Source organism: Anthonomus grandis, chromosome 5 (genome assembly GCF_022605725.1).
Source record: "Anthonomus grandis grandis chromosome 5, icAntGran1.3, whole genome shotgun sequence".
Taxonomy (NCBI): domain Eukaryota; kingdom Metazoa; phylum Arthropoda; class Insecta; order Coleoptera; family Curculionidae; genus Anthonomus; species Anthonomus grandis.
In genome coordinates this window covers 23,959,816-23,979,663 of record NC_065550.1, presented here as the reverse complement: position 1 = coordinate 23,979,663, position 19,848 = coordinate 23,959,816, and the positions used below count along the sequence as shown (strand labels likewise).

The following is a 19,848-nucleotide window of genomic DNA, read 5'->3' as shown; positions in this document are numbered from 1 at the left end:
ACCAATATGTTAGATATATTATTTTCAGTGTAATTTGGTACAGGATTCTGAGAATTAAATTGATTTTGTAGCTGAGGCTGCTCATTTAACTTCATAATAAGAAGAGCTAAAAATAGGGATGTTCATTTGAAATAAAAAGATGTTTTCCTAAATCATTTATTTAACATATTTCAATAATAGCTATACTTGGTATATCAAAATTTAAAGGTTTAATCTTATTTAAACAATATTTGTGTTTTAATATAAATTTAAATATGATAAGTGACTTTATAAGGGTGTAAGTAGGCTGCCACATATTATCATTTGCATTTTATATTAAAAAACAGAAATATGCTATAAATATTCTACCACAATAGATATTTTAGAAGTTATTTCTTATTTATTCTTAAATTTAATATTAGTCACAACATCATTTTTGGCACCATCAAATGATAGTAACTTAACACTTTGGTGCCAAAAATAGCTAATGCAATAAAACAATTCTAAAATTATCTACACTTAAGGAAAAAACCAAAAGTAGCTAATACAAAAAATCATTTACCTATTAAATGTCAAAGGTCAAGAATCAAGTTCCAGTTGCTAGTTAAAACATTCACACTTAACAATATTCACTATCAATCATTTCAAACCACCATTTTTTGAAAATTGCTTTTGAATTTTTTCTAACAAAAAGTCTAATGAATATTTGAGCCGCCAAAATGTTAACATTAATAATGTAAATTCCTTTTGTCATATACTCTTTTTAAACTTTTTTATTTTAAAATAGGCATAATATTGTACTTAATTTTAGATAATCTAGTTAAGATACCTTAGTTAAAATAAATAAATTTACATACAACTTGTACTGTATTTTGTTTTGCTATAAATGTACAAAAATCAAAAAAAATTTTTTTTAAATCAATTCTAACTGATGTAGATCTTATTGGAAATTAATATTTTTGCAAGGCACAGCTTCTCTATACAAATTTTAGTACACACTATAAATAGTCTCAATAGTATTATTTAAGATGTGATACCTCCAAAATATAGATAGTGCAGTTCCACCTCATAAACAAAATGAATAGTTTTAATTGTCAATAGCCACCTTTGGAATATTAATTGGTTTTTAAAAATTTTGTTTTAATTTTGCATATCAGCCACAACAAGATCAGTAACCTAGATAATATCACGAATTTTACTAATGTATATACACAATATACCTTGTTCTTTTTATCCATCCATAAAATAATAATTAATCATCCAAAAAAAAAAAAAAAAAGTGGTTAGAATATTATACCTATTTACACCCTCAGTACTAGTGATTATTATTATTATGACTTACCATGTAAAAACAAATTAACTTAGACTTAAAACTATAAAAAATTTGAACTGAGGGATCTCTCAAAGGACACTTCATCTGGACTGATCCTAACAGGTTCCTCTGAAGAAGAAGGATTGCCATTACTAAAAGCATTACTAGAATCAAAAGGACTTGGCTTCGGACTTGGCTCATGACTACTATTAGAATTTCCAAGCAAAGGAAGACCAAGAATGAACCGAATATTATCAGTCAAATGCTCAGCCTCCCTCATTTGTTCAAAGATACCTTCAGCTTTATTCAAAATGACTGTCATATCCAATTTGCCACTTAATTCATTTATGTACTTAAGAATTTCAGTGAAACCATAATTGTTTTCCATCAATGCTGCCCTTTCTTGTTCCAAAATAGCAACGGCCACAACCAAATGAAAATTTTCACAGGGATAACCTGTCCATAAGACTTCCCAAAACCTCATAACATCTTCCTGGCTTAGTTCTCTTTTAAACCATACTAATAACCAACGGAAACAGAAAAACATATTGCCACAATCATGAGTATCCAGATAGTTTGCCAGTGTTGGATCTACAAAGCTAAGCAATAAATGTAAGTTGCTCAGCTGTTCTTTCATGCCGGCCTGATCAATATCAAAATTTGATAAAAGTTTATTCATAAAACCCTCAAAGCACCAAAATGAGTCTGATTCAGTTTTAATTAACATAAGAATCGGTGACAAAAGGTCACTCATCCCTTGAACGTAACCCAGATCGAAATTCCGCATAACATAAGTCATTAAAATATCATTAAGTGTTTGGAGATTGAAGTTGTTATCACCAGCATAAAAGTCCAAATTCCTGTCTGTTCTGTTCACATCTTTTTCAATAAGGCTCTTCCTTTGGGCAAAATCGGTGAAGTTTTGTTCTTGTACTTTTGTCATGGATTTCCACTGCAGTTTCATAACATAATACTCATTGCTTTTTTCTTTTGTCAGTCTGACTCTTTCAGCAGATGTACTGTTCCATGGATAATAATCCAGTAAAAACTTCCACACTTCTTGCCTGATGTTTGGACTCACTCCGCCTCTGAATATTATTGTTTTTATAGATTGAACATCCTCCAGTTGCCCTTGGGAGTTGAACAAGGCCTTCCATACTTCTTCATTGAGAGGCTCACATCTAGGAAAGTCTTTTCTTTTAGGCAATTCTGGGAGTTTCTGGATAACCTCATAATCACCTCCAGAATGTGTAGTGGACTCCTCAAATTCGGACAAGGACCTATTTAAATCATCTGGCGGTAAATCAGCAAAGTCACCTTGATCAACACAGCGATAAACATAGTTTGTCACTTTGGAAAACGCTTCTAAACTCCCCTCATATGGGTGCTCCTTAATGTTTTTAAACATAGTGAAGAGGGAGCTTTCACTTTTAAGATCTAGAGCAGCAAAAGTTTTATTAAGCTCCTGATACTCCGGACTATTGGCATCATAGACCACAAATAAATGTTTATCTCTCCTAGAAGGGCCAAGCTTCAGAGTTGACTTTAAAGTGCCAACAAGCATATCACAGTTGCCATGTAAGAAGAAGAAACTGTAAGTAAGCTCAGATGATCCATCAAAAAATGTAAGCTGTCTGTTTTTGCTGGAGATTCTAAAACTTTTAATCTCATCAAAAGGGATTTTTAGATTTCTTAATCTGTTATGATAATCAGAAGGTAAGTTACCGCTTAAAGTTCTGATCCTTTTCTGGACGGTATTTACCACAGCCCATTCTTGGTCCTGGACATCTGAGTCAATAGTCACATCATTTGGCTTCCATATAAGAACTCTCTTTTTTGCATGGCCCTCTTCATATGGTGTGGACTCACAAATGTACAAAGACCCAGTAATGTTAATAAAGTTGATGTAAGTACTTGGTGCTTGTCTGAGCTGGACCCCATCCTGGTTAAACACATAGTTGTTATCATTAAATTCGTCATCCATTGTTTACTATGTGGTGCACCCACTAGAAATAGAATACACAGAAAAACAATACACTTCACACTTTTGCAGCCAATTTAATAAAATACATGTCGATAAACACGCGAAATTTATGTTGGTATTCGAGAATCTTTCCCGTTTTATGAACAAAAATCGATAAAATAAAGTAAAACAATTTCTCACCTAAATATTTGAAATGTCAGGAATGACCAATAATGTAGCAGTATGAATCACAACACAAAGGGCGTAGTAGTTCCAGTAGCACTTAATTTTACAAATTTCTAAAGTGATTTATGGTAAAGCGATTACGATTAACTGTTTTCAACCCGTTTTCATCATGAAACTTTCGATAACGCTTAATTTATTGTTTGAAAACTGGATTCTACATACAACTGGTGATGATAGAAAGTTCAGAAAAAATTGACAAAATACAAAGTGACATTTCGTGACATATGAATGGAGTAGCCTGGTGGGGATTGGGGAGGGATGAAGAAGACAGAAATGACAGATTGACATGTCTATTAAGGCTGCTATGGCATAGTATGCGCAACGGAATAAAAGTTCTGCATTATTTACCTGCGTACGTAATTACGGATATATATATTTATATATATGGGAGTCAAAAGTATATGTGAATTTTACTACATCTAAGTGGATACTGAAACATTTATAGAGAACAACAAGAAACGAGAATACTAGAAGAGTCTAACAGCACATCTTGAGTCAACATCTACAGAGTTGAGGAAACATGGGGGAATATTAAAAGGTCAGTAATTGCAAGTACGCAAACGATGGTGAAAAAGAATTTTTAATTCAACACCCAATTTGAAGAGAAGATAAGGGCAAGAAACATGGCCCGACTGGAGATGCTGAAAATCCAAACATCCTGATGAGAAAACCCAAACAAACACAATAAGGAGAAATACAGACAAACAAGAAAAACAGCACAAAAAACATTTAGAGTAAAGAAAGAAGCACATGAAAAATATTGTTAGAAGACTTGTAAGCAAATCGAACAAATAACTCAACTAGGAAATTTTTCAAAAAGCGAGAAGCCTTAAACAAGAATTCAAAACAAGCACTGACATGTTTCTTAAACCAGATATCGGAAGACTGGTAACAAATAGTAGCGAGATTATGGAGGTGTGGTAAAGTTATTTCGGCCAATTACTAAACGCACAGCAGAACCAAGAGAGAGATACGGTTACCAATAGGTATAGTGTACCGCAGATCAACTGGTCGAAGAACCATCCTTTGAGGGCGTAACGAAGGCGTTAAAGCTGCAAGCTGAAAAATAACAAAGTACCGCGAAATGACACTTCCACACCCTGATACTAGATATACAGATACACATAGACATACTACAGATTTGGAAGGAAGAAAATATACCAGGAAACTGAAAAGATCGTGTCATCGTGCCTCCGTCTTAAATTGGCCGATGGGGATGACATAGACATCGTTAGAAACCCAACTGTGAACGTTAGAGAAGAATTTTTAAATATTGAATCTGTAGAAGAAAATATAGGGTTAAAAATAAATGACAGTAAGACCAATTACATGACATATAACATGTGATCGAATGAAACAAAATGTGACGATGGACCAGTACAACTTCGAAAGGCCATGAATGATATCTGGGTGCCACCATAACGTCGGGCAATGACATGACCAAGGAAATTAACATCAGAATACAAATAAGTGCCAATCGATGCTGTTTTGCTTTACAGAAAATAATAAAAACCAAAAATATATCTTGGACGACTAAAAATAAAAATATACTACTCCATTGTAAGACCAGTTATGAAGTCTGCAAGACCTGTATCATGATGAAGAAGAACGAGAATAGATTAAAAATTGCAGAGAGAAAAAACCTACGGAATATATACAGACCTATATGGGATGAAACTACACAACAGTACCGTAGTAGAATAAACAAGAAAATAGAAGAACTATATTACTGATCGAAGATTGTAAGAGTAATCAGAAAGTGCATTCTGATTTATTTATTATTTATCTACGAAATCCATTTACATTTGTAATTATATAAAATAAAATAAATTACATCCAAGTTTAGTAACAAGCATCGCACACCAAATCACTCAATATAAAATAAAATCACAGTAAGCAAAGTCAATCATTTAACGCAGACACTAATTTTTAACAATACTACGATTAAAGAAAGAATCAACAGACAACTTGGTTAGTCGTAATATTAAGTTTTTTATGACTTATATATATTAGTGCTTAGATCAAGAGGATCAGTACTTTTACTATTTTTAAAACAATCAATCACTTGAAAAACTTGATCATGGGTCTCCTTAGTGAAAGAAAATTCTGGTACACAACTGCCTATTAAATAACTCTTTCAGTTTAATAGAGACATTAACAAATGAATCATTAAAGAGGCAAGCATTCACTTGGATATTAGAATTCAGAGATTATATTACTTTCCCTATAGTTTGGGACCGGTTACTGGCCTGTTTAATAAAATTATAATTTAAATCAATTTTTCCAGCTCAAATATCCCGACGGTATTTTCATCGGTAAGTGCAAACAGTTTCAAAGGTAAGTTTGGGCAAAGTAACCTGTCTCAAAAACAAAGCATGTCTCTCATATCTCTGAGAGAATTGTCAAACCTTTTTGATACCGCTGAGCGGTTGGCAGGACAAACTGACTTAATCAGAAGATTTTAACGGAAAACTACCCAGGTATGCAACAATCATGGAGTCGACAAAGTAATAAAAAGACACGTTCACTTTGTCGTCAATTACTATATTATCCCAGGTAAAACTCTCAACATTATATTTGCTTGAAAAATTTGCGAAGATATTGTTTAGAGTAGACAATTGTGGTACCATAGTTCGACTTAAACAAGTTGTTTCTTAACAAACTCAACAAAAAATTCTCACGTCTGCTAGTTTGCAGCCACAATGCGGTGTCAAAGGACATATTTAGATTTAAGAGAAAGATTATTTGCATTGTAACATCTAGTCACTCTGTATGGCTTATTATAGTGGGATCCACAACTTTAGAACAAGACAAACAGTCACAGAAATGATTTTTTTCAAACTGTTTGCCGGTTAGAAAGGTGCAGAGATGCCATGGCCAACAGTATATTTCAGATATAATTTCATATGAGGCAATTAGTGTAATTTTTTTAATCTCAATTACATTTGGTTCTACAAAATGTCAATAATTATGTATTGCTTAACTTTTACTTTTTGTTTTTTTTTTATGACAAGATAAGTTATTTGAATTTGAACTCAATTTTTTTGTACTTCTTAGATATTGCACAATATAAATAAATTTGGCTAATAAGGGCTTATAATTTAATAGCTTGAGTGTTCGTAGTGCGAAAATATTATTCAGGTTGAGCAGTTCCGATACGTTACGGATCTCATATTGTTTTACGCTCTATATAACGCATACGGATCGGAATAATTTAACCAATCAAAATTCCGAACAAAATTCAAAGAGGTTATGATTTTTATTGTTGACGTATGCCTGTCAGCTTATCACTAAAATTGTTGTTTTTCCATAATTTATTATTTATTGTTTAATAATTTGTAACGTAGGACTTTTCAGGGAATGCGCAAGATGCAACAGCTTCATTCTTTAATATCTGAGATCATGAGGTAATTGATATCTGGTACAAGTCCATCATTGAATTAAATTTTGTTTATAAAACTCTGCCTCAATTATGTAAACAATTACCTTCAGTATGTAAACGGTTTTATGTCCTTTGAGTTTATTAAGAAATTGTCTCAAGTGTTTGCCCACAAAGATTAAATCTAGCTAACACTTTATTTATTATTTTACCATAAAAATGACTGATTATGATAAGAAATTTGAAGAAGATTTGGAAAGGGCTCAAGCCCTAAGTTTGGAATCTTTAGCATTGGAACAATTTAAGAACAAACGCCTTCAGGAACTAAGCAATTTGGTTAACCATGGCCAATCCAAGAAGCCTGCAACAGGTAATAATTATCTATTTTTGATAGGTTTTACTTCAACACCTACTACATCAATTTTATAGTTATGACCTTTGAACAAGTACTATTAATAAGAATTTGAACCCGTTAAACCTCTCTTGCCCTCATTTAAAATATGTGAAACCGAAAGGTAAATACTAAACATATATATATTTTATTTTATTATTTAGTTACACGGGCTTCATCCATGTCTGAGACAGATTCCCAAATCAAATATGAACGGCAATGGAGTAAGTCAAGGCCTCGGCCAGGCACTTCTTTGGGAACCTCAAATCCACTTATAGCACCACCACCTCAGTCTCAAAAGAAAGCCAGTAGTGTGGATGAGTCTGAGGATTTAATCTCTTTTTCTACCCCTACTACAAAAGTGGCAACTAATATCTTGGAGATGTGTGGTCAACCAAGGTAAGAATGGTTTAACATGTTGGATTTTCTAATTGTGTTTGGATTTTAGTGAGATATTTTAAATGTCAGTTATAAAGAATTTTACATGCTTAGGGAATTTATTATTTTTGACTACCTCATTTTTTAATTTATAAAACCAACCCCAACTTGAAAACTAATGATCCTCATACCATAACTTTTAGATTTTAGTTTACTTACTGATTGGCTTAGGCATTATAAGACTAAGTCTGAATACTAATTCATTTGTAAACTTAGAATCCTTGTATTTTTTAAAATTGGTATTTGCACACTATTTGTACTTTTAAAATATTTAAATTTAAATTTAAATAACCTGCGCTCCTGTTTTTTTTTAAGTATTAAATAATATTTTTTTCTGCATTAATTATGAGGATATTTTGAATGAATTATCATATCACCTCATAAAGTAAAAGCTTTTTATTTTTCCTTAATAATTGATTCATACATTTTGTACCTTATAAAATTGGTATCATCAACAAAATTGATAATCTTAGGATTTACAGATTAAGTTTACTCATAATTGAATACACATCATTTATGAGATTTTTGAAACTGTATATTTTTGCCTTAAATAGCCATGCTGATTGTTATTCATTTTATTTTTAAATATAGAATCAATAAGGACAATAATATTTAAATTATTAGAAAAAACAGTCCTTTCTTTGATAATTTTTTCATAATGTAGCTTAAGATATGCAGCCAATTTTTTATAGCCAGCTTTATTATACTCGTCAACATGTTTTCTAAATAACTACAGTGTGTCTTTCTTTAGTATCCAAAAATCTCATCCATTCTTCTCTAAGAGACCAACATACAAAATTGACAAAAAACAAATAAAAACGCAAAGTCACGGTCTCACAACCCGTTAAATTACATGTTGTGAGACCGTGACTTTGTGTTTTTATTTGTTTTTCGTCAATTTTCTTTAGTTTTGTAGGGGTCAAATATATTGATGATATTAATAGATTTGGCACCACAAAATTATCAGCTAGCACAATAGCTTTTACTTATTTTAACAAAAAATTCTTAAAATATACATACATCCAAGTATTAAATTAACAGAAATGTGCACATGAGTATAGTTATATCTGTAGTTCATTCCAGCCATTTAAACTTAATAACTATTAACAATATATTCTCAAATAATAAAAATAAAGGAGTTTGTTTACTGTATTGAAGCAGCAAATAATAAAAATTTGTTTGATGTGAGTGGGTAATTGTAGTAATATTTATTTTAGAAACCTGTAAGTTTTGAATATGTGCTGCTTAAAAAAATTAGAGACTATCAAAACACCTTCACAAACATTTGATAAAATCTGTTACATGACTTTTTATTTCTAAAAGTAAATGAAAACTCATATAAAATCTGTACTTAGAGCTATTAGTTAAGTGCTGAAACTCTTTTGGGAGGTATTTTATTTTCATATTGTTTACTTTTACATGTAGCTCTGCATAGCCATTTCTTTATTTGTTAGATTTTCAACATTAAAAACATTTTTTTTAAATTTAGGTTTCTATTATTGCAACACACAATATAAATTTCATGAAATTATATTCACATTGTTTACCCCATAAATTAAATGTCCTCAATAAAAACTAATCAGTACAAGATAAGATGCTGTTATCTAAAAATATCTCTTGATCACCCATACAATATAAAATCTTTTTGGATTTTCTGTTTTCAGTTTCAACACAAATAATCAACTCGTGCGCGTAACGACGACAAACCAGCAACAAACGATGCATCCTTATTGGCACCACCATCAACCTCATATGGGACCTCCTAGGTACCCTCAAATACCTCCAGGATATCCTGGTTATCCCCAGCAACCACAATATCCTTATCAACCGCCAATGTTTTATCCACCGGGTAGTATGAGTTATTATCATCCATCTTCAATGATGAATCCGAGCCCGTCGATATACCCGCGACTCCCTGCACCGGTGCAGGTATCTAATATTGGTTTTAAGTCGAATCTAACGGGTAATTATCCAGATAATAGTGTTCCACCACCCCCGCCGATTGGTATGGGAGGTTTTGCACCTGAGGTAAGTGTTTATGAATAGTCATAAGTGCTTCTGTGGTAACTAACAAAGGTTTTTTATGGGGTAAGATGCATATAGGATGTACAAATAAGTGTGTTTTTTAGTAGCCTTGTAATGATAATTTCAGATAGTATTTAAGAGGAAAACAACATTGAGATACAACTTACCTTGCTTACTTGGCCATCCTATGGAATTTTATTTGTTTTCGGTTTCACAATACTAAAATTGCTAGATTAAAAACTTAAAAATCACCCTGTATTTGAAAACTAACACTTCATTATCTTGACAGGATCATTATTTATTTATTGTGGGTAAATAAACAATTAAGTATTTTATACTTTGTTTAGTCACAGGTGGGTTCTTATTTATTGGATATTGGAACAACTATACTAAATATTGTATTTTTATGGGGCTTATAGAATAACAGATTTCGTGCATGGCCTTAAAGCTATATTTAAAAACTATTAGGGACACTTAAATGAAATCTAATCTAGTATACTTAAATATGTTGTAGAAATTTAGTTGGATAAATTTCACGCTTACGCCGATGGTCTGAAGCTCGCTAGAATCTCAAATACACATTCATTTGCAGAAATGAAAAACAGTGTCATCATTATTTCAAGCGGTTTTATTTTACACGATTCCATTTGAATGTTGTATGTTTCGTTAATGTTATATACCATCCTTTGAAAGAAACAAGTATAAAGAGCTGCTGACCTTAGTGAAAAAAATTACTACAAGCAAAGGCTAATAATGAGCGTGTAAATTAATTACGGTAGAAGCGGCTTGAAGTTTAGGCTTGGCATACTTTTAGGTGGCATGACCTACCAGCTTTAAAGTGGATTGGCTTGAAGCGCACTTCAGGCTATCAATAATAACCAAGTAGTGTGCGCTCTATCTAAATAGTTGCCTCTTTTCTCCTAATTGGTTTCTTTAAAACTCTTTTTTTATTATTATTTTCTTTGAAATAAACTTTACTTTGTGATCCTTAACTAGTTTTATATTTTTACCTATACCTACAGGGGTTACCATAAATATTAGAAAAAATCTTATTAAAATAAAATCTAATTGGCTTCTCCTTGATTACCAATTTTGTGACAGTTTAAAAAACTCTTGGGAAAAATTTTCTGGCTGAGAAAATTCCCTTCTTACATCACTATATGTTATGCAATAACTAACCGGAAAAAGATTTTAAAACATAATAAAAAATCCATATTAGATAAGTACTTACCAAAACTTATTGTTACATCCGATGGGTCTATACTTAGAAGTTCTTTTTCAATAGAAATTTTTGCTAAGTAAGTAAATATGTTTTTTGTCATTGAGTTTAGCAGATATTAAAGTTTGAATTCTATTTAAGCAGGAAAAACTATGTTCGGCAGAAACACTCGTAAAAGGAATAATTATAATTAGACAAATTAGTTTTGCAGATTCTTTAAAAATGTAATTTTGTTCGTGTAACTCTTCCAACAATTTATATAACTGAATATAGCGGTAATTTTGGTCATTATAGATGATATGTATTTAATTAGATGTTGTATTAATTAGTTATTATTTTTTAGCCGGGAGTAAATATATTAGGGAAATATTGTTCTGAATTAAATGATGTCGGACATGCAAAGGCTAATATTTAGTGAGCGTTTCTGTAACGTGTCGAAAACAATATTAGTAATTTCCAAACTGTCACTAAATATGATCTTTAATAAGTACTGGTTTTAAACCCTCCTATTCATTATTATTAACATTTAGAATTAGATGTCCATCGCGTTATTGCTAACGTAGGTATTCTTCTTTTAATAACTTGGTTAGCTACATAAGTCCTTTTTGAAGAATGATGAAAAAATGGAGCAAAACTATTTTCGAAGCATAATCATATTGCTCGATTCTTTTGATAACTATGTCAAAAAGAGCATCAGCTATTCGCTTCGAACTTATATCGAAGAATCTTAAAAATCAACAAATCTAATTATGATTGCTGCATTGGGACTTTTGAAGAATATCCGTTGAATCGTCCACTTGAATAGAAAAAAAATACATTTTTATGTCACGGCTTATATGGTCATCGAGATAATCGGATATGCAGTCTATTAATGGGTTTTGAATTGGCAGCGAAAATATATGATTTCTTTTTATAATTCCCCTAAATGTGTATATTACTAATCGATATGTACGACGTGCAAAAGTTTTTTAAAATTACCACGATTGTCCGAAGAATCAGATTAATCATGCTCCCGAAATGCTAACTCTTGCTTGACTAAATAAACAGTAGCACAAATGGGTAACTGCATAAACCTTCTATTTAACAGTACTTTATCAAATCACAAAACAGTTTTAGCACTAATCAAAACTCTTTATCATTGACACGTGTTTCGCTAACGATGTTAGCATCTTCGGGAGAAGATTAAACCTAAACCTTCGTATGCATATAATTTTCTATTATTATTAACTGGTTTAAGTAAGTTGTCTTTATTTTATCTTTTAGGTTTCCTCAAAGATTTCAAATCCTGATAAAACTCTGATAGACCATTCTTAGACCTTTAGTCTAAAAACCTTATCAAAGCTTCTTGTCAAAATAGCATCGTATGATTTTGTAACGAAAGTTTGCTTATTTTAATCTTTTTGAAATTTGGTAGAGTTTTTAAGATTAACTTTAAACTTGTCTTCTAATCAGTTTATCAATAATCCTATAGTCATAACTGTTGACCCTAGCAATTGTTTTAATTGTTCCTTTTTCTTTATTAAATTTGTTTTTACTCAGAGGAAATGAGATCAAACTATGTACCAAGAAATGCGTGATAGCCATTTTATGTTGAATGCAATTTTTAGAGTCAGTTAATATGAATCTAAAAGTATTCATTTCTTTTTCATAGATATCAAACTCTAACTTATTATTATTTTTGATGACGAGTATCTAAGAATCAAGTTGGTTATTTGTTTCTTGTTCGACGGTAAACTTAATGGATGGAAAACAATTGTTCTACAGTATTATATTTGCTGTTGCCGAACACGGCAAACACATCGTAGAAAGTATTGAAATGTACTTTGTGCATTTAACTCAAAACTGTTTATGAATAGCTGTGCTAAAAAACGAGAAAGGTAGTTATCTCTCTCGCTTGTACCTTCCAGTTGTTCATAGTACGAATTGTTATATTGAAAAAATTTTGTAACATGCAAAGTTTTGTTAATTATTTCTTGGATATTATTGAAACTATTACCAACAGCTCAATCAGATATTCCAGTTTCTAGGTATAGGAATGCTTGAGAACAAAGATACATTGGAAGAAACAAGAATTTCACCTCTACTTAGATTTAAATTATTGACTTTTGAAATAAACTGTTGGCTGTTTTTGACTGAAAAATATTCATAAGGGATATTTAATGTCTTAAATTACTTTACTAAAAACTTTGAAACGGTTTAAGTTGGAGATTTTATAGTGGAGATAATTGGTGTTATTTTATTGCCAGGTTTATGGATTTTTGGTAAATAATATAATTTTGGAATTGTCGGGTTCGACAGTTGTAATTTGAATTTATCTGAAGCGGAGACAAGATTTTTGCTACAGGATAAAGACATCTTTCTTTTTTGAAAACTTGCTATGGTTTTCTTAATTTATGATGAGCATTTCTTTTCACAGGTTTAAATAATAGAGGATACGCCAATCAACTTTTGTTTTAATGGCTTTTATGTAATATTTATGGCAAACCCTGAAGGCATAGGTACAAATATAAAGAACAACCCCGTACATCCAAAGCTTCTGCTCCTGACTTTCTGATGGTATTTTTTAAAAGAGCCAAACCGCACAAAACTTTAGCGCCCCATTTTATATTTTAGCCACCACCCGCGTTGCCGCCGAAAAATCAAAAACCGGAACCGCCCCCGCATTCGTCATTGCCGCCCAAATCGACGGCGGCATATTCGAAAATATCGGCAACGTCTACGCCGACGTCAAAAAACAGCGCGGTTAAGAGCGAAAACGGCGGCGAGAAAGTTCAAATTCGCAGATCGCAAACTAACAGTTCGAATAACCTGATCGATTTGGCACAAATAGATGATAAGAATAGCGTTAGAGTGAGCATTTTACAAGAGTTTGATCCTATTTTATCTGATTCGCAGAGTTACTACGGGAGCTTGTACGGCAGGACCATGAGCCCAGATTATTCTGGTAAGTTTATATTGTTTTATTTAAGCACGGTGTGTTGTCTTTATGGGGCTTTAATTGTCTTTACTTTAAATTCTTTTTGATTAAATGGGTTACTTTATATTTATTTGGTATTATAGATTTGAACACTATGGATAGCATTACTTTCTTAAAAAGATTAGAGGTGTTATTCGAAGAGCTTTATGATAGTACTGTTTTATTTAGACCTAATAGGCACAGTCACACAGTTGTGCTTAATAGAAATCGGAGAGCTGCATGCTATTTCAAAGCTTCCTTAAAATTTGAAGCGTTACCTTCACCATCTCTGACTGAGCGTCTATTGATAAATATCAATCTTAAAGGTAAATGCTTACTGCTTTGCCTTATATGTACAGTAACAGTCTTATAAGATATAAAAAAGTCTTATAAGATGAAAAGGTATTTGTAATATAATGTGATTTTAAAAACACCAAGGATTTTTTATGTTATTTTACTTCTAGGTAGTACATTCATAATTATAGAAACAGCCTTGTTTGTCAGTAAAACATCAATAGAATTAAGACATATCTATATCTAAATTTATTAGACAAAAACAAATAATTCACTTTACTATTTACCGTTATTTGTAAATCTTTCACATCCGCATGGTATTAATGACATATAGCAAAAAGTTCTGAAATAACAAAATACCAAGTTAATAAGCTTAATTTTGATACACTATATTACAAGTGAAATGCAATTGTTCTGCGAAACGGCTACTTTGTTTCGTCATTTTTTCATATCTTGGGTATAAGTCACGAGAAATGTGTTCTCGTACATATGGGTAAGTGTCTAGCTTTAACCAAGTATTTTATAAATTCACAGTCTCATTAAGTTATGTAAATATTAAGATATGTCTTCAGATAAAATTTGTTGTAATTGCATTGACTAAAACTTAACAATTATTAATTGTCTACACTATGCCAGTAAAACACAATTTCCAGAAGATAGCAGTATATAAATAGTTCTTGAAACGCAGATTCGAAATGCTATTTCTCTTATTCCAACCAATTCTGACGATTTTTCATAAACTTAGTTTTTAAATGGCAGCTAACCTTGAAAACAAGCTTTGAATTTGAATTCTCATGCTGTACGTAACATGAACAATGCTTATTTTACGTATAAAATTAAAAACTGAACGAATCTGTATTTTTCATGTTTAAATATCAGTGTCGATTGAACCGTGAGATAGAACTTCTAAATCCCTCTATAACGGAAAATCGTTTGTGTTTTCGCATTTCGTTACCACATAAATATAGTTAATAATGATTTATCAGGTTAATACTATATGATTGGCAAATGCGAGGGAACCAACATAATTATTGGCTAAGGTAAAAGGAACAATGTAATTAAAATTAACGATTTTCCCTTCATGTAACCTCGTCAAAACTCATTGAAAACTAATTAAGTGAGTTCTAAATTTTATATATTTTTAACAAAATGAAGCTAATGGGGGCCCCAGACTTTTTTTTTGTATGATAATCCTTTTATGTAAATAAGTTAAATAATCATTACTAAATCCACTCACAAATCCGTACTAAATAATATTTAAAGGACCTTTTTTCTGTCATTAGGAGACGATACCCATTCGGTATGTGGTAGCGTCTATGATGAGTACTATGATTACGACTTTATCTACTCAGGATCAGGAAATAACAGTATATCGGGCAATACGGGTGTTTCGGAGCCTCTTTATGCGTCTCTAAATGCGAGTTTGAGCAAAATGGTTGCTGAAAGTTCACCGCACTCACCTACTCCATCGGTTGCCCCGAGTGTACGCATGTCAACCATCGATAGGAATTTGTCGAAAAAACTGAAGGTACGTCTTAGAATAGGATTTAGATAGGGGTTTGTATCTCATTGGCTGCCAATATGGGAGTGCTCATGTTAATTTGATTTTTAATGAATGATGTGCCGCTATGTAGTTGTTAAAATTGTGACTTGTAATTAAATTTACGTTGTTATATCCTACAGAATATTTTCAAATATGGTTGGCAACGGGTATAAACATTATTTAAAAAAAATGTTAAAACTGTAACTTGGTAGCTTTAGTCACTGCTAGTTTAAGCCAAAGTCACCTCGACAAAGCAATAACAAGATAAAATAGTCCAAGTAAAAATAAAATGTGAAAACCTAACTTAAAAATTAAACATTACAGTAAAAGAATAAATATTAATAAAATAAAAGTACAAAATGATGGTGTATAAATAATAAAAAACAAACATAAGAAAGAAATTTAATTAAAAAGAAGCAAAACAAATAAGCTATCAAGGTAAAAAAAAACATGCAGTACGAGTGGAGGGAGACTGCATATTTTTTATTTTACCTTATTGACTTCACTTTAAATAATAATATGGACTATTTACTACAAATAAGCACAAACTTAACCCTTTTTTTAAATTGTTTAAGAGAAGTACACGCTTTTAAGACTCTTGATAAATGATTATATATCTTTATGCTCTCATAAGCAATTGATCTTTTTACCAAAGCTGAACGCGGAATTGGCAACAAAAGATTTGGTATAATTCGTTGGTATAAGTTGTCAAGTCAGATGGATTCAGAGATGTATATTTTTGACGATTTGTATGGATCAGAGACACAGTCTCTAACATAAATAAACACTGTATAAAGTTAGGATTTTTTGCCTGTTTGAACAAGGGTCTACAATGGTCTTGGTCTCTCGCTCTACAGTTGTACAGAGTTGTTATTTATATTTAGACAGAGCCTAGTTCGGTTATTATACGGAATCCAAAAAACTTTAAATATAAAAGTTATAGAGTTTACCTTAAATCGCCAAGAAATTGGCTCAAATATAATACAGGGGTATCGCAAAATTGATAAAAAAAACAAAGTTTGTATTTTTTAAATGGAACACCTTGTATATTTGGGTATTGAATGAAAGACCTTTTTCTGCTGATTTCAAAAATATATGGTATGTTAACGTTTGGTTTAGCTGTTCTCCAAATATTTACATTTTCAAAAAAAAAAATTATAAAAAATACTTGTTTTTAACTAAATCCCCCCATGACTATGTCGTTAATAGTTAATAATAAAATAAATAAAGGTATTTGTCACTGACACTGTAAATATGTTTTTTATATATTTTGAATATGGATCATATGGAAGAAGAAAAGGTATTATTACCACATTCATCTCGAAATTAAAATTCCTGCTAGGTCCACCTTTTATTACACTGAAAGGAGTGTGAGAAACTGCAAACATCTACAGAGAAAAAAACGCACGGTTGAAGAACTACAAATTTTATTATACTTTTAAGAGAAAAGTATAATAAACATTACACACACTTATGTTGAAATAAAAAAAAAACAGAGCCGGATGTCATTAAATGTGTGGTGTGGTATCCTTAGAAACCGAAGAATTAAACTTATTATATTTTAAGGATCCTTGACTGGAAATAGATGTCTCCAGTTATTAGAAAATGAAATTGAAGGTTATAGAAGAAATTTCTAGTTTCTTTTAGAAGTTCTATTTTGTTTTAATGAGTGGATTGGAACTCGTGGTTCCATTAACTGGCGTTCAAATAGCCCTGATCTGACTCTATTAGAAAGTTTTCTATAGGGATATCTAAAAAATTAAGTTTATAAGAAAAGACGTGAAAGTTTGAAAGATTTAAGGGAAAGAATCCAAAAAAGTATAAACTACTTAAATGAAGAACATCCTGATATTATTTTCAATGATCTGTTGAAAGTATACAAAGATTATAGAAACTGTATTGAAAATACTGGCGGCCTCAAACAACATTTGTGAATTTTTGAAGAAAAAAAGACGTTTCACAGTAACTAAGGCTTTTTCTCTAAAAAAAGGAAATATTTCAAAAAAGGTAAACCAAATCTCGTATTAACATATATATTTTTTAATCAGAAGAAAAATATTGTTTATTTGCAAGGTATTCCATTTGAAAATTACAAGCTTTGTATCTTTTATTAACTTTGCGATACCCTTGTATTATATTTTAGAACATTTCCTGGCGATATAAGGTAAACTCTACAACTTTTATATTTAAACTTTTTTTAGCCCCTTATAATAACCGAGCTAGGCTTTGTCTAAATATGAGGAACAACCCTAATACAATACATAATAGCTCTCTTGTGGAGAGCAAAGAGATGGACAAATGGACAATGGACTTATTAGACACTGGCTGCAAAATCCGCAAAAGCACACTCCCTATCTTAGCCATGATAAATTAGAATGTCCTTGCCAATGAATGTCTTAAGTTCAAAGGCAGGGATTCTCTCTGCATAGCAGGCAGATGCAATTTTGTTTGAAGTGAATTCATTATGAGGCTTAAATGGTCATTTGGGTATGCAATGAAAGTATTTGCTAAATACCTAATTAAAGTTGCAATTTGTAACTCTTATGCAAGTAAACTTTTTAATAATATATTTTTTGCCCAAATCTTGATCAATACTTTTTTTAGTTATTGTACATACCTTTTATGAGATATACGCTCCGAAAATAGTTGATTTTTTAAAATATAATAAAAAAAGTTGTCTATAATTAAAAAAAAATTACAAGGTGGTGAAGAAACAAAAATTTTCATTTCAAAAACATTTCTGAAACAGGCGTAAATTCAGTGGTAAGTATGTTTTATTTGCTAAATAACCATACGTAGATTTAGTAGGTATAATGTATGTTAGGATTTGTATAATGGCTAATTTTTTATATAACATGTATATAGGCCCAATTAATAGGCAAAGGGCTTTTTTGGTGCACATATATGGAAACTAAAACTTTGTATCTCGGTTAATAAAGGAGCTACGACTTTGGAAGTGGTCTCGTTGGATTTAGAACGACAAAACTAAGACAAAACTGTTGGACTTTTAAAGATAGTGCTTATAGAAGCCGAGATATAGACTTCCAAACTTTGGGTTTTTGGTGCACGTGTATGGAAACTAAAAATTTGTATCTCGGTTAATAAAGGAGCTACGACTTTGGGAGTAGTCTCGTTGGATTCAGAACGACAAAACTAAGACAAAACTGTTGAATTTTTAAAGATAGTGCTTATAGAAGCCGAGATATAGACTTCCAAACTTTGGGTTTTTGGTGCACGTGTATGGAAACTAAAAATTTGTATCTCGGTTAATAAAGGAGCTACGACTTTGGGAGTGGTCTCGTTGGATTCAGAACGACAAAACTAAGACAATACTGTTGGATCTTTAAAGATAGTGCTTACAGAAGCCAAAATATAGACTTCCAAACTTTGGGTTTTTGGTGCACATATATGGAAACTAAAACTTTGTATCTCGGTTAATAAAGGAGCTACGACTTTATGAGTAGTCTCGTTGGATTCAGAACGACAAAGCTAAGACAAAACTGTTGGATTTTTAAAGATAGTGCTTATAGAAGCCGAGATATAGACTTCCAAACTTTGGGTTTTTGGTGCACATATATGGAAACTAAAACTTTGTATCTCGGTTAATAAAGGAGCTACGACTTTGGAAGTGGTCTCGTTGGATTCAGAACGACAAAACTAAGACAACACATGCAGGAACATAGAAGAGGGTAGTAAAAGATCTGAAGGAAGATAAAGTATACCAAATAAGCAAAATATTCGTCAAAAATACATTAGCCATTAATATCCGAACTATTTTTTCAACAACAAAAATAGATCAACCAGGATTTTTATCACTAGACACACGGACAATTTTATCAGATCACAAGAGATTATATTAAATCGTTTCCAAGAAAAAAAAATCCAATTATTGCCGGGAACACACAAACAAAGAATATCTAGGTGAAAGATCGTAAAAAAAATTAGAGAGGCTGCGAAAATATCGATGTATTCTAAAATTTTTAATACAGAAACAAATATTGCTTTCCATGTCCTTAAAAAGATCAGTGTGATCTCTATGTCACTTACGTAAATGGAAATGAACAACACAAAATTAAAATGAAAAGAAAATAAGAAAATCATTT

The 19,848-nt window shown here is 31.5% G+C and overlaps 2 protein-coding genes across 2 annotated transcripts in view; one reads left to right on the top strand and one right to left on the bottom strand.

Annotated features, from left to right (window-relative positions):
• Positions 1-140: 140 nt before the first annotated feature.
• LOC126735888 (TBC1 domain family member 15) lies at positions 141-3,734 on the bottom strand. Its single transcript, XM_050439990.1, has 2 exons — positions 3,456-3,734; positions 141-3,297 (listed from the first exon to the last, which is right to left on the bottom strand). Exon 2 carries the CDS (start codon positions 3,273-3,275, stop codon positions 1,353-1,355), a length of 1,923 nt encoding a protein of 640 aa, XP_050295947.1. The 5' UTR covers positions 3,276-3,297; positions 3,456-3,734; the 3' UTR covers positions 141-1,352.
• A 3,043-nt stretch (positions 3,735-6,777) lies between these two features.
• The window catches only part of LOC126735936 (phosphatidylinositol 4-phosphate 3-kinase C2 domain-containing subunit alpha), a 50,361-nt gene continuing 37,290 nt past the window's right edge, over positions 6,778-19,848 (top strand). Inside the window, exons 1-5 of the mRNA XM_050440061.1 lie at positions 6,778-7,249; positions 7,435-7,669; positions 9,373-9,736; positions 13,566-13,896; positions 15,486-15,730. Coding sequence (XP_050296018.1) covers positions 7,099-7,249; positions 7,435-7,669; positions 9,373-9,736; positions 13,566-13,896; positions 15,486-15,730 — 1,326 coding nt within the window. The 5' untranslated portion in view covers positions 6,778-7,098. The remainder of the gene's footprint in view (positions 7,250-7,434; positions 7,670-9,372; positions 9,737-13,565; positions 13,897-15,485; positions 15,731-19,848) is intronic.

Coding starts and splice junctions, on each gene's coding strand:
- LOC126735888 (XM_050439990.1), bottom strand. CDS start 3,275: ATGGATGACGAATTTAATGATAACAACTATGTGTTTAACCAGGATGGG.